The sequence below is a fragment of the Somniosus microcephalus genome, chromosome 3, assembly GCF_052327205.1.
Source record: "Somniosus microcephalus isolate GS21.2 chromosome 3, FLI_Smic_1.0, whole genome shotgun sequence".
Taxonomy (NCBI): domain Eukaryota; kingdom Metazoa; phylum Chordata; class Chondrichthyes; order Squaliformes; family Somniosidae; genus Somniosus; species Somniosus microcephalus.
The window spans coordinates 9,031,265-9,046,390 of NC_140989.1; the positions used below are offsets into that span (position 1 = coordinate 9,031,265).

Genomic DNA, 15,126 nt, shown 5'->3' on the forward strand with positions numbered 1-15,126 from the left:
CCAGTTTTGGCCCGGGACTACCGCGCTGAGAAATGGCAGCCAGGAACGATTTGTACACGGCAAGGACCTCTCATGTATACCGTGGACGTTGGAGAGAGCATTGTAAGACGCCATGCTGACCAGATTCTAGAGTCACTGGAAAATGTCAACTCCACACCACGATCTGATACACCTGGCAATGAAATCGACGTACCAATTGCAGCTACCGCAGAATCGGTGATATTGGAAGCAGATGAACCAAACAACGACATTGATCTCGACTCAACATTGCCAGAAGAACCTGATACCCCAAAGAGGCGTTATCCAGACAGAATCAGGAAGCCTCCTCAAAGACTGAACTTATAATTGCTTAAACTTAACCAATGTATCTAGCAACCGTAATTGTGATTGTAATTAGTTATCATTTAGTTGTTAAATGAATGTTATGTACTGTTTATCTAAAAGGGGAGGAATTGTTGTGTATGTACCTTTAAGAGAATAACTGGTCTCAGACTGTAGTACCGGCAGTGACCACCCCTGTATAAAAGGCGCTAGTGAGCCTCTGTTGTTTTCAGTTCCCGATCGACTTCAATCAGTAAAGACTTGTTTTGTTCAACTTCTGCTGTCCGTGTCTCAATCATTCACGGACATAATAGAAAGGTGCCGTGGGAAGGGGAGGGGGTGATTGAGGAGTGGACCAGGGTGTTGCAGAGGGAGCGATTCCTTCGGAATGCTGAAAGGGGAGGGGAGGGGAAGATGTGTGGTGGGATCACACTGAAGGTGGCGGAAATGATGGAGGATTATCCGTTGAATGTAGAGGCTGGTGGGGTGGTAGGTGAGGACAAGGGGAACCCTATTGTTGTTCTGGAAGGGAGGGGAAGGGGTGAGAGCAGGAGTGTGGGAAATGGAACAGACACTGTCGAAGGACCTGTCAACAACAGTAGAGGGGAACCCTCGGTTGAGGAAAAACGAAGATATATCAGAAGCACTGGTTTGGAAAGTGTCATCATCAAAACAGATGTGATGGAGACTGAGAAACTGGGAGAATGGAGTAGAGTCTTACAGGAAGCAGGGTGGGAGGAAGTGTAGTCAAGGCAGCTGTGGGAGTCAGTGGGCTTATAGTGGATATTGGTCGAAAGCCTATCCTTAGAAATGGAGTCAGAAAAGTGGAGGAAGGGAAGGGAAGAGTCGGAGATGGATGATGTGAAGGTGAGGGAAGGGTGGAAATTGGAAGCACAGGAAGTGAGTGGAGATAAAAGAGAAGTTGTTCAATGTGAGAAGTTCAGCCAGACGGAGGAGGGTGGTGCTGGATGGGGACTGGTTGGACCTCTGTTCAAGGAAGGAGCGCTGCTGTTTCCTGCTCTTGCCCTGAACTGGGAAATTTCATTCACTTTGCTTTCAATTTCCAACCTTCCATCACCTGGTACGATGCACTCAGCCACTAACGAGTTTTAGAAAGTTGGCCTCACCATATTTACATATGCAAATGGGCTAACGTCCATCTCGGGTGTACACCATGGATGCCTATGGAGGAATCTTAACCAATACGACGGGGCGGAGTGAGCGTGCGCATGCCGCCATATTGGACCCTTAGGGGCCTGTTCGACACTAATCCAATTTCTAGATCACAGCGTACAAAAGCAAAGAGGCCACAGAAAATCGGAAAAAAATTTCCATTTGTCCATAACCAGGGAGCATAAATTTAAGATCAGCATTACCACAACAAAGGGAGAGGTTAGGAGAATATTTTTATCCATGGGATTGTTGGGACATGGAATGCCCTACCAGAAACAGTGGTGGAAGTAGAATTCAAAATAGTTTTTAAAAAGAGAAGTGGATAAAGATTTGAAAAATAAAAATGTAAAAAGGTCTGGGAAAAGTGGAAAGGAATGGGTCTAGGTGGAAGCTCTTTCAGAGAGCTGGGACAGGTGCGATTAGTCAAATGGCCTCCTTGTATGAAAGAGAAATTCCATTTCTACAGCGTTTTCACAACCTCAGGTTGTCCCAAAGCACTTTACAACACTTCCAAAGTTCTTCATTGGCTGTAATGTAGGAAACACAGCAGATAATTTGCAAACAGCAAAGTCCCACAAACAGATAAATGACCAGTTATTTTGTTTCAGTGATGTTGGTTGAGGGATAAATATTGTCCAGGACACCGGGGAGAACTCCCCTGATCATCTTCAAAAGAGTGCCATGGGATCTTTTACATCCACCTGAGAGGCCAGACGGGCACTCGGTTTAACATCTCATCTGAAAGACGGCACCTCCTTCAATGCAGCACTTCCTCCGTATTGCCCCCTCCGATAGTGTGGCACTCCCTCAGTACTGTCCCTCCGACAGTGCAGCACTCCCTCAGTACTGCTCCTCCGACAGTGCAGCGCTCCCTCAGTACTGCCCCTCTGACAGTGCAGCGCTCTCTCAGTACTGTCCCTTCGACAGTGCAGCGCTCCCTCAGTACTGACCCTCCGACAGTGCAGTGCTGCCCCTCCGACAGTGCAGCGCTCCCTCAGTACTGACCCTCCGACAGTGCAGTGCTGCTCCTCCGACAGTGCAGCGCTCCCTCAGTACTGTCCCTCCGACAGTGCAGTGCTGCCCCTCCGACAGTGCAGCGCTCCCTCAGTACTGACCCTCCGACAGTGCAGTGCTGCCCCTCCGACAGTGCAGCACTCCCTCAGTACAGTCCCTCGGACAGTGCAGCACTCCCTCAGTACTGTCCCTCCGACAGTGCAGCAGTCCCTCAGTACAGTCCCTCGGACAGTGCAGCGCTCCCTCAGTACTGTCCCTCCGACAGTGCAGCGCTCCCTCAGTACTGCCCCTCCGACAGTGCAGCGCTCCCTCAGTGCTGTCCCTCCGACAGTGCGGTGCTCCCTCAGTACTGCCCCTCCGACAGTGCAGCACTCCCTCAGTACTGCCCCCCGACAGTGCAGCGCTCCCTCAGTACTGTCCCTCCGACAGTGCAGCGCTCCCTCAGTACTGTCCCTCCGACAGTGCAGCGCTCCCTCAGTACTGCCCCTCCGACAGTGCAGCACTCCCTCAGTACTGTCCCTCCGACAGTGCAGCACTCCCTCAGTACTGCCCCTCCGACAGTGCAGCGCTCCCTCAGTACTGCCCCTCCGACAGTGCAGCACTCCCTCAGTACTGCCCCTCCGACAGTGCAGCACTCCCTCAGTACTGTCCCTCCGACAGTGCAGCACTCCCTCAGTACTGCCCCTCCGACAGTGCAGCGCTCCCTCAGTACTGCCCCTCCGACAGTGCAGCACTTCCTCAGTACTGCCCCTCCGACAGTGCAGCGCTTCCTCATTACTGCACTGGAGTGTCGGCCCAGATTTTGTGCTCAAAGCTCTGGAGTGGGCCTTGAGAACACAACTTTCTCACTCAGAGGCAGCAGTGACACCCACCGAGCCACGGCTGACACCTGCCGCAATATTCGAGATTCTTTAAAGCAGGGGTCACGGGATAGCAATTGGGATTAGGAACTTTGACCAGCCTGCCTCAACTGCCTAGTGGAGTTCAGGTAAATCAACAGAACTAGGGGTCAAACCTGGGACCTTGCTCGTCTCTGTGGTCAGTGTGCATCAATGCCCAAATGATTCCTGTTACTCAGTGCGAGCACCACATGCACAAACAACACGTTGGCCATGAAGCGAGGTAACCATCATACCTTCAGAAACAAGTTGCAAAGTGCTAAAGAATCAGTTCCTGGTAGCGACCCATACAGGTTGCAGCATAGATCCTGCCTTTGTAAAGTAGGTTAGATGTGGTTTTCAGATTAATTGTGCTCTAAATCATTAGAAAGAAGGAAAGTCCATGGGTTTGGAGAACCTGCAGGTCTGAACCCCCTGACTCAGGCTTTCAGTGATATCATTTTCCATGCAAAGAGGTAGGAAACCCTTCAGCAAATGCCAGTAACGTGCGGCGAACCACATGTGGATGCTGTCCTCTATAAAAGAGGGCGCTGCAAGTACACAGACAACCAGATTCAAGAGAGACCAGTTCGAGTGAGACTGACTTTGCGTGGTAATCCAGAAGGTAGCAATCAAGAGACTACAAGATGCTTTGTAAAGGCAGACCGAGATCCGTAATGGTGAGTAAATAGACTGATGTAGAGTCGTAGAATCAACGAATAGTACAGCACAGTAGGAGGCCAGTCGCCCTATCGAGTCTCTCGAAGAGCAATTCAGGGTTAGTCATTTGCAATCTTCCAGTTCTTTGGCACCACCCCTGTATCTAAGGAGGATTCGAAGATTGTTAAAACAAGAAAAACAAATAGCCACAGAGATTGTACAGCAGATTGAGACAGAAAGGCAGAAAAACGTTTTGGGTGTAATCCTTGATCAGGAGAGTGTCAATGAAGGGCCACAACCAAACCATGCTTAGCTGCTGTACAAACAGCGGTATTTTCAGCAGATTTGGGTTTCAATTAATAGTCAGTAAATGTTAGAATTCTCAATCTGTGGGCTGAGGTGCTACACATAATTGTAGAGTAGTGACATCAATGTATAATGTGCAACATCAGTAGCAGCCAAGACACTCTTAACCAAGATTTCACTCCCGCCTAAACTTGCAGCTTTTCACTTGAATGCTCGGTGATTGAGGAGCACTTCAACTGCAGCTGGTGAAAGAAATGTAACCTTTTTCTGAATGTGTATGGGCTGTGGAAGGAGAACCTCTCCATCTCTCTATCCTCCTTTAAGACCCTCCGTAAAACCTACCTCTGTGACCAAGCTTCTGGTCGCCTGTCCTAATATCTCATGTGGCTCGGTGTCAAGTTTTGTTTGGTAATCGCTCCTGTGAAGCGCCTCGGGACATTTTACTATGTTAAAGGCGCTATATAAATGCAGTTGTTGATATTGTTGTTTGTGGGTAGAGTGTACAGGGGCTGTGGAAGGAGATTAAATGGGTGGGTAGAGTCCATGGTAGGGTAGAATGTAGATGGGCAGTGGGTGAAGATTAAATGGGTGGGTAGAGTCCATGGTCAGGTAGATTGTACAGGGGCTGTGGAAGGAGATTAAATGGATGGATAGAATCCACGGTAGGGTAGAGTGTACAGGGGCTGTGGAAGGAGATTAAATGGATGGATAGAGTCCACGGTAGGGTAGAGTGTACAGGGGCTGTGGAAGGAGATTAAATGGATGGATAGAATCCACGGTAGGGTAGAGTGTACAGGGGCTGTGGAAGGAGATTAAATGGATGGATAGAATCCACGGTAGGGTAGATTGTACAGGGGCTGTGGAAGGAGATTAAATGGGTGAGTAGAGTCCATGATAGGGGAGAGTGTACATGGGCTGTGGGAGGAGATTAAATGACAACAGCAAGCTCCCACAAACAGCAATGTGATAATGACCAGATAATCTGTTTTAGTGATGTTGGTTGAGGGATAAATATTGTCCAGGGCACCAGGGAGAACTCCCCTGCTCTTCTTCAAAATAGTGCCATGGGATCTTTTACGTCCACCTGAGAGGGCAGACGGGACCTCGGTTTAACGCCTCAACCGAAAGACGGCACCTCCGACAGTGCAGCACTCCCTCCAGTATCAGTCTAGATTATGTGCTCAAGTCCCTGGAATGTTACAGTCAGGGCTAACATCTGACAAATGAGGACACTGATTGCTGCCCGGAGTAGATGCCAGAGGAGAATGAGGACTGTCAGTAAAAGGTATCCTGCAGCAAGAGGAGGTATGGGCAGGGGCAGGTTATCAGGAGGAAACAGTGCGTCAGATTTAACTGGCGTTCCATCGCCTGTGGTTTATGGCTGTGGGTCTGGGAGGGCAGAAGTGCCCGAACATCAAACAATCTTTCTCTGTGAAGGTTTGGTGCATTTTATTTTGTAGAGGAAATGGTTTAATTGATGATTAATATGTAGAGTGTGTGAGAGATCTAAAGAGCAGAGGGTTGATGGGCTTTGGGGGTTGAAATGAACGATGATTTGCCAAATGCTGCAAGGCACAGTGGATGAATGTGTGCTTCCTGCTGTCCCGTGCTCGAATGTTGCCAAGCAGAGTATCACTGCCCTCGCAGTAGCCGCACTGCCCTGTGGGGGTGGCACTGCAGTCCGGCAGTGATAATGTAGTGTGACACTGCAATAATGTAGCGCAGCAACTACATATCCTGCAGGGAGAGAGGGGATGGGGTTCACTGGGATGAATATAGCAACACCGCGAGACAAGTTAAAAGCCTAATCCGAGAGACTGAGGTCTGGATATAGCTGCTGATTGTAACAGTGAAAAAACTATGACTTATGAAGAGGGCAGTAAGGGAGGAGGTGAGAACCGTAAAAGATGCAAACTGACCCTAAACTGAAGATGAGGACAAAATAGTGAAGATTCTGAATGACTGCTTCCCCCAAGTATTCTCCAGGAAAGACATGAGCAACATGTCCTCTCCAAACTGACAGCCAAACTGAGGTGGAAGTCCTAGACAGGCTAAGGGTGCTGAAGATGAATACATTGCCAGTGACTGATGGTTTTAATCCCAGCAGTTTTCATTAACAATGATCCGGTTCTGTTCAGGCCTCCACTGCGCTGGTCATCGTACTGCTCGCCATCTTGGCGGAAGCTGCCCCTGCAGTGAAAGTAAGGAATAACAAAAGGAAGGGGGAACGCCTACGCTTGAGAAGGACCACAAGGTACACGCTGGAGTTGGAAAGTTTAAAACTGATAAAAGACTCTCCGTCACATCACTGGGGCTCCTTCGACGCTAGCTTCAGGAACCGCTCCCTGTCCCCCTGGATTTACAAGTAAGTTCAACCTGTTTCACATCTCTTCTCTGTTCTGTTATCAACAGGCCATGTCCCTTATCAAAGCAAGCTAACCCGCTCCCCCCAATACAACACATCACTGGTCCCTATCACACTCTTCATCACATCACTGGTCCCTATCGCACTCTTCATCACATCACTGGTCCTCATCACACGCTCCATCACATCACTGGTCCCCAACACACGCACCATCACATCACTGGTCCCCATCACACGCTCCATCATACTCCCCATCACACTCTTCATCACATCACTGGTCCCTATCGCACTCTTCATCACATCACTGGTCCCTATCACACTCTCCATCACATCACTGGTCCCTATCACACTCTCCATCACATCACTGGTCCCTATCACACTCTTCATCACATCACTGGTCCCTATCACACTCTCCATCACATCACTGGTCCCCATCACACTCTTCATCACATCACTGGTCCCTATCACACTCTCCATCACATCACTGGTCCCTATCACACTCTCCATCACATCACTGGTCCCCATCACACGCTCCATCACATCACTGGTCCCCATCACACGCTCCATCATACTCCCCATCGCACTGCCGGCTCTACATCGCACTCACTATAACACCGCTCAGTCACACTGCTCCTGCATCCTGCCATGCCACCGAGTGCCTGGCAGCTGCTTTTGTGGCCCTTGATGTCTGGGCTGTTTCTGATCTCATTCTATCACAGTGCAAGAGATGATCAGCAGCCCCTTTGCATCCTGGTTCAGGATTGAGTGTTCAAGGTGCCATATTAAGTGTGTGCCACTTACAGCTCCCTCTGAAGGACTCGCACCAACAATTGAAGGGGAGAACGTGCCACTGCAACAAGGCAATCTTTTACCCATTTTCTTTTTCTTTACCCCCCATTTCAGGGAGGACTCCGACAACGACCGTTACCCTTCCTCCATCTTTAAGGCGGAGTGCGTGAGCACGCACTGCCTGAACATCAGAGGGAAGGAGGATCCAGGTCTCAACACCCGCCTCGTCAAGCATGAGATGATTGTCCTGAGGAGGGAAAAGGCCCCTGGTCACAAGATCACTTACCGCGTGGAAAAGCTAATGGTCCCGGTCGCTTGTGTCTGTGTCCGTCCAGCGGTTCTGAGAGTCTAAAGGGATCAGCCGTAGATCCAACAAAGGATAAAGCCATGTTAAGCCAAGCCCAACCCAATCAGCAGCATGCCCTTATTATTCTAAACTACCAGTTCACAGTGAGGAAGGAAGCAATTAAGATCAGGAGCCACCAGAAAGGTTTTAGTATTGCTTTGAAACACCAGCTCCTCCTCCAAGCCCCGCCCCGGTTAACTGGAGACACCTTCACTCCAGGATATAAACTCATGCCGACTCGGCCTTTCAGGAGCATCGACCTCACTCAGAGGCGTGAAGTAAATTCTCCAGGAGCTCGAGTCATTAGGATTCCTGGGGTCTTCGAAAGAGTTCGAACATCCCCGGTCTCCCTTCCCCAGGCCATAAGGAAACTCCCTGAAAATCTCTCATCGTTTCGAAAGAAATAAATCAAATGGTTTTACATCCTCGGTGCAGTCGGGCTTCACTGGAGGAAACACGGTGAAATAAAGAGCTCCCCCTCCCTCCACCCCATCTCAATCCCTCCATCCGCCTCTCACACCTAAATTATTGCTGTAGATGTGGATTGTGGGCAATCATCTCCCTCAGTCGGACACAACCTCCATTACAATTGGCGGTTCTGCCTTGTACTGAGCCAATTAAGGCGGGAGTCCTGGCCCAATATCCGTACTTGCTCCTTATGTCCGGGAGCAATGCCCATCTCGCCCTCCTACTCCCCCTCTCTGCAAATAATGCCTCTATTTATGGAATAGATCTGCACCTGTCTAACCCCCGCACTGCCCCTTTAAATACTGTCATTTTATTTTAGCCAGAAGCCAATTTCACGGTTAGACGAAATGATGTTGAGCGTTTGCAGGAGGTAAGACCCTGGCAGATCGGGTGCGAGGTCTGCCCTGGCTATTGACCTGTGTGCATCACTCCCAGACACTGCAAGTCGGTCCCTCGGAAGTGTGGTTACACGTTGAGGCGCGTGCGAGGGCGGGGCACTCCTGCCATTCCAACACCGTGTGTTTCCCACACATTGTTTGGCGTTGCCATGCCCTCGTGTCCATTTGACAGGATTACTAAGTAACATTCTATGAATGAAATGTGACAAGGGGATGCAGCTTTGAGCATGTGACAGACGCAGGCCATTCATTGCAAATCCAGTCAACACCCTCTCCAAAGTCAAACAGCTTCTCAGCGGACAGCATAGAAAAGTGGGCCTGATGTAGGTTGGGTTGGGCACGGCGAAGGTGGAACTTGCTGACACCTCGCTTGTGTTGGCGCTAGTGCTGAGGTTTTTGCTTCAATTAAGCTATTTGTAGATTCGCTTTATTGTTGAAATTCGGGTTCCCCCGGTGACTAAACCAGGTCTGTGTGGTCACACAGCAAAGAACAGTTTCCACACAGAATGGTCCGATCCAAGAATCCACCCGTTTTTCCCCTCTGCTGTTTCTCCCCATCACTATTCCCCCTTCCAGCATGGCCAGGAAGGACGATGGCCTGGGGATCACAGACCTCTCTGGGAGCAGCGGCAGAGATTACAATCCACCCGCCATCAGCTTGCCAGCAATCGCATTAAACTGCAGTATTAGCTTAGCGACACTCTAATGGTTCTTTGCACCATTGTAATACTTGTTCAGTCTGAACAATGACTCTCTCCCAGGCTAGTAGGACCGTTTAATTTAACAATGCTGGCCCAGCATACCTTCAGTCGATATAACACAGTGTGCCGCAGGTGTCAGAGCTTGGCGAGTAGGGGGAGGGGATTGTGTGAGGCACCTCACCTCGCTCCCAAGCCGCAGCACTAACACCTGCATGGAACAGCGAGTCAGAATAAGAATGGCCTAGTGCAGTCTACATGGTTGCTACGGTGATGGAACTAGACCAGGCTGGGAATAGATGACACGCATTGACTGTTACACTTGCGGGTTCAATAACTGGCTGCCAATCAATGTCAGTCCCTCGATTCCCCTCGAGTCCAAAAATCTCATCGAGCTCAGCCTTGAATGTACTCAACAGTACATTACATCTGCGATGTAGCCAGCTGGCGCTCGCCGTCCAGTGATGGTCTCGAGCTGGTCGGAGATGGGAACATTGACCAGAGACAGCAGCCCATTGTCCGGTCTCACAACTCCCACTGGCATCAGCTGAGGCCGACTAGCCGGGCGCCAGCCTGCCCTCTGAGTGGTGGCAAGTCATGGGGAGCAAAGGAAACCTAGAACAGGCCGCGTTAGATCCTGGCAAATGAATCAGAGCCTGTAGCATTTCCAAACTGAAGCGTGAGAATGTATTAATTGTGTTAATTTATTAAGTTATTTTAATTTTAATATATTTATATAAGGATAAAATGCCTCACCTGTAGATTTTGGTTTTAAAATAAAGATTCACGTGTCAATTAATGACTGTTTCTGGTTTGAGTATTTCATCTGGTTTCACAAACAAAAGAAAGGAAATAATCCAGACTATTTGTCAGAAGGACCCTGTGGAAGAACATATACGACAACAACTTGTATTTATATAACCTCTATATGTATATAATAAATTTGAGGTGTTGGGTGACTGGGAGATAATGTAGGTCAGTGATCAGAGGGGGGGCATGAGCAGGATATGCTGCTGGATGAGCTGAAGTTTATGGAGGGTGGCGGTTAGGAGCCAGTCAGTAAAAAGCACTGGAATAGTCGAGTCTGGAAGATGCAGGTTTCAGCAGCAGATGGGCTGAGGTAAGGGTTGGGCAAAGTTACAGAGGCGCAAGTGGACAGTCTTTACCACTAAGAGAATATGGAGTCAGAAGCTCAGCTCATGGTTAAATAGGATGGCGATATTGTGAACAGTCTAGTTCAGCCTGAGACAGTGGCCAGGAAGAGGGACGGAGTCTGTGGCGGGGGCCGTAAATGACAGCTTAAACCTCCCAACGTTTAACTGGATGAAACAGCAGCTCATTTAGGACTGGAGGTTGGACAGTCTGACAGGACAGTATCGTGAAGGAAATAGATTTATTACCCCTAATATAATGATACTCACATTTATATAATACCTTGTCACACTGATACTAATCAAACTTCTTAGGGAAACACCGCAACCACATCAGGTGAATTCCCAGTCTGTGCTTTATGGTGCTGAGAGAGGAATGCCGGCTCAGACACTCGGAGAACTCCCTGGTGTAAGGTTCGTTAAATTTCGGCAGCCCCCAAAGATTATTTGATTAAAGAAAACCTGGTTGTAATGTACTTTAAAAATCCAGGACATAAAAAGATGGCTGTAGCCGGCCTCGTGGCAGAAGAGAAAAACAGCCTGAGTATTTAAGTACTTGAAACTGTCAATCAACTGCAGTTAGGAAGTTTCAACACAGAACAAAGGATTGTTTGTTTACAAGCCCTCAACAGTGTTGACTCAAGGGCTTAAGTGATTGCTGTCAATCAAGTTGCGGTTGAAATGTAACCACAGGACAAAGGATTGTTTACACGAACATCTAAGGATTGTTTACCGGGCACTCAAGAAGCCAGCGGGACATTTTCAAACTGGGACAGCTCCATTCAAACCGGGACGGCTCCATTCAAGCCAGTTAAACGAATGGGAAACGCATTCAAACCCATTACGGTCAATGGGGACAGATCGGTCCCTTTTGTGTAACCCAGATATGTCCAGATTTGGGCGCGAAGATAAGGGCTCCCAATGGGGCATAAAGATAGCCCCTCAGGAAGACATTCTCTCTCTCTCTCTACCGCCTCGTCTCCGGTGCCCTGCCTTCAGGAAGATCGTAACAGCCTGCCCAAAGAAGTGGAATACCAGCAGTTACTTTTGAATTACTGGGGTATCTCTACTTCGGGCAGTGAAAAAGCCAAGGCAGACTGCAGGGCACGGAGCAGGTGTTTCAACATCGTAGACTGGTGAGCATAAACTTTCTGGCCCATTACAAGGCAACCTAGATAGGTATAAGGGGTGGGAATTAAGGGGGAATTTTGTTAAATTGCAATTTTAGTCAATTTTCCCTCGATGTGTCCGTTTCTCCTCCCCGTTAAGTAAAAGTGTGCTGTATTCATAATTATTCTCACTGTATAGCAATTTTATTCTTTATTTCAATTAAACATTGGCTTTCTTTGCACCAAACCACTGGTCTCGTTTTGTCTATATCACTACTGAAATAAGTCCGGCGGTCAGAACCAAAGGGGAAGCGATTCGAACCGCACAGGGCTGGAACAGCTCAGACACACGGCTGACTGACCAGGCAAAATCCCCCAAACCACCAAAAAACCTCTACAAAATGGCGACCGCGGCAGGACCGTCGGCGACAGTATGCGATGTAGCAGACGGTGGTCTGGAGAGAGTAGCAGTTATTGGTTTTCTTTTTATCACACCACTGATCTGTTTGTGGTTAGGTACCCGCAAGCTTAGGGAAGTTAAAACAGAGAGTTGGGATAAGGAAATGGAGATTGAAGAATACCAGGCCAAGATAGAGCGCCTGGTGGACCAGTTTAGCGAGGACAAATACCGCACGAGGCACGAGTTAGAGTACCTGAAGTGCCTAGTTAGAGGCCAAGAGTAATGAGATGAGGGTGCGGGAGGAGAACGCCCGCCTCATACAAGAAGTAAGAGAGGAGGAAAAGGTTAGGGAGGTAAAGGCAGTGTATAAGCTGGCCTGCGACCAAGGGTTTGAGGAAGCAGATCATGGCCCCTGTAGGGAAGAGATAGAAAGCTTGAATATGGCTTTAAAGAGGGCAAAGGGGATGATATGTCTTATCAGCCCGAAGATAGGCCAGTCAGACTTTACCGGCAACCCAAATAGAACCGTCCTACAGGCAGCACCCAGAACGAAGTTGGTTAGGGAATCAGAGGTCCCACGACCGCCACCCATAGCTCCGAGCTTTCAGGAGCTCTGGCAGCGAAGGGGGGTGGAGGATGAGGTGGTAGAGGAAGCACAGCAGGCCCCGCTAGATAGGCCGGGACCAGGACCAGTGTACCCCCTCCGACAACGGAGGTACGGTCCGCCCGTTGATGATGATGACCCAGGGGCCATCCAGAATCAGTTTGTGGTGCCGTATGGCACCCACCAGCTCAGGGACATGGTTAGCCACATCCCCAAGCTCACTAAAAAGGGAGACCCCTCTCTGCACTTCAGGGAGATAGAGCAAGCAGCTTGTGTTAATGACTGCAATGACGCAGAGCAAGCTAAAATGCTGCTGTTTTCCCTGGGAGGTGATCTCCTCCAGACCCTATCTGGCAAATGCAAAGGGGGCAGAAAGAATACGAGGATCTGAGGAATGAGATATTGGAGGCCGTGGGACTCAAGGATGGTAGTCCGTTCGCCTGGGTAGAAAGAATGGTACAGCTCCCAGGGGAGTCCCCGCAGGAGTTTGCAGACAGGCTGAGGCCAGTCTACCAGAGCGCATGCCCGGGAATGCCAGCACGGGCATTACTGAACGCAGCCCAATTGACTCACTGGCTCCGTTGTCTTACGACAAACAGCCTACCCCAGATCCAAGCCCAGGCCATGGCTTGGTTTGACCCCCGAAACCCCCAGACCACCGAAGAAGCGGTGATCCGCCGGCTCACAGTAGCATTTAGGAACATGAGGGGTACCGAGACGCACCGACACAAGGGAAAAGTCCATGAGGTTAAACCTGTGGGCCTGAATAAGAAAGAGTGGCACCAGGAGGGGAACCTTCCCTCCCAGACTAAGTTAAATTGTTATGGGTGCGGGAAAGATGGTCACTGGAGAAAAGACTGTAAGAATCCCTGGAAAGATAACAAGGGAAAGAATCCCACAACCCCAGTCCAAAAGGCAGAGACAGGAATTCCTCCCGCCTCGGTCGAGTCACTATTGGAGGCAGTGCGGTCTCTTCTGACTGGCCAGGGGAGAATAGCAGCCACCACCAGTGCTTTGACCCCATCTGCCCCATCCCACTCCCAGCAATGACTAGAGCCAGCGCAGCCTGTCGACCTGTGTCCCCGCGAAAACGCTGAGGGGAGCAGGCCCTATGTTAGGATGGGGGTGAAGACGGTGCAGGGGAGGTATTCGGTGGACACTGGAGCTTCCAGCACGGTGGTCCATTCGGAAGACCTGACCAACTCACCCCGGTCTAACAAGGTCCCATTTAGCTTAATGGGACCCACAGGGAACGAGCAGGCTGAGGAAATGTCAAAACCTTTGGCCATAGGTTTAGGATCCCTCCATACCATGTGGGAGGGTAACCACAAGACCGACGAGGTGGCCAAGCAGGGGGACAGGGAAGGAGAGTTCTGGGACCCCTGTAGAGCAGGCCCGGTAGCAGCAATCTGGGACAAGGGAGGCACACAGGGGATAGCTTTGGCCCCGGAACAAACGCAGGTCCAAGCCCAAGTTTCCGCCTTTAAGGCTGCCCTGGTAATGAGTAAGGAGTTGGGACAGGGTTACTGGCAGGCTGCTAGTTATAGTAAACAATGTAAATTGATTAAGCCGGAGGCAGGGAAACGGGCAGCTGGGATTGAACCTGAGGTTAGAAATCCTCAGCCTGCAGCGCGTACACTCACACAGACTGCACATGCAGGCGCAGTCGCGTGCGTGAAAGGAGAAGTTCCCCAGAACTCGGCCCGAGCGATTCCCCCTCTCCTGTGGGACTCCGGGGAAAAGCCTGAACCAGGTTTTAAACCTGAAGAGGATGACTCTCAGCCACTGGCAGCCGGTGGTGAGGGATTGCCTGTCCCCAGCCCAGGTTTGGGAAGGGAGGGACCCGAGGGAGAAGGTCCCCAGCCAGAAAGGACTGTGGCCCGAGCTAAGGGTCCGCTCGACAGGGTAGCCATACCAGCGACACTCCCTAGGAGGTCTCTTCGGGTACCCCAGCCCAGGAAAGTATGGTCCCCAGCTTTCCACTTAAAAAGGGCGGTCTCCCAAGTCAGGGAGAAGCCAAAAGACAGAGGTCCCCAACCAGCAGCCATAAGCTGCGAGGGACAAGAGGTTGGGATCAGTCCAGCTTCGCTACAGGCAGTATCCTGCAACAGTCCTAACAGAGATTAGGCCAGCCGCCCGGAGATGGGCGGCGCTTGTATATAGCTTTGTTTAAGTGTAATAATGTGTACAAGTAAGTTAGAGAGTGTTAATTTTAATTTTATATTGCAATCGGTAGTTTTCAGTATTAAAGTATAAGTTTTAAGTATGGAACCGTTCCAGAGTGTCGTCTATGTGAGCCGAGGTCGCGGGACCCGATCACATTCCCCCGAGCCAGGGAACCTGGCTAGATGTTTTTTTTTAAGTCTTTTTCAGAGTTTTGAAAGGTGCGGAGGACCATCGTGTTTTTGGATGCTCGGGGAAGGGAGCACCCCCAGCCCACGAAGGG

At 49.9% G+C, this 15,126-nt stretch overlaps 1 protein-coding gene across 1 annotated transcript; it reads left to right on the forward strand.

Annotated features, from left to right (window-relative positions):
* The first annotated feature begins 3,981 nt into the window (after positions 1 to 3,981).
* LOC147120827 (interleukin-17A-like) lies at positions 3,982 to 10,209 on the forward strand. Its single transcript, XM_085977410.1, has 3 exons — positions 3,982 to 4,066; positions 6,491 to 6,717; positions 7,621 to 10,209. The coding sequence occupies exons 1-3, from the start codon at positions 4,034 to 4,036 to the stop codon at positions 7,856 to 7,858; spliced, it is 498 nt and encodes a 165-aa protein (XP_085833536.1). The 5' UTR covers positions 3,982 to 4,033; the 3' UTR covers positions 7,859 to 10,209.
* The last annotated feature ends 4,917 nt before the right edge of the window (positions 10,210 to 15,126 follow it).

Excerpts from the sequence above, each read along its gene's own strand:
- LOC147120827 (XM_085977410.1), top strand. The coding sequence starts at position 4,034 with ATGCTTTGTAAAGGCAGACCGAGATCCGTAATG. Across the intron at positions 4,067-6,490 it reads GCAGACCGAGATCCGTAATG|GCCTCCACTGCGCTGGTCAT; the intron begins GTGAGTAAATAG and ends GGTTCTGTTCAG. Across the intron at positions 6,718-7,620 it reads CTGTCCCCCTGGATTTACAA|GGAGGACTCCGACAACGACC; the intron begins GTAAGTTCAACC and ends CCCCCATTTCAG.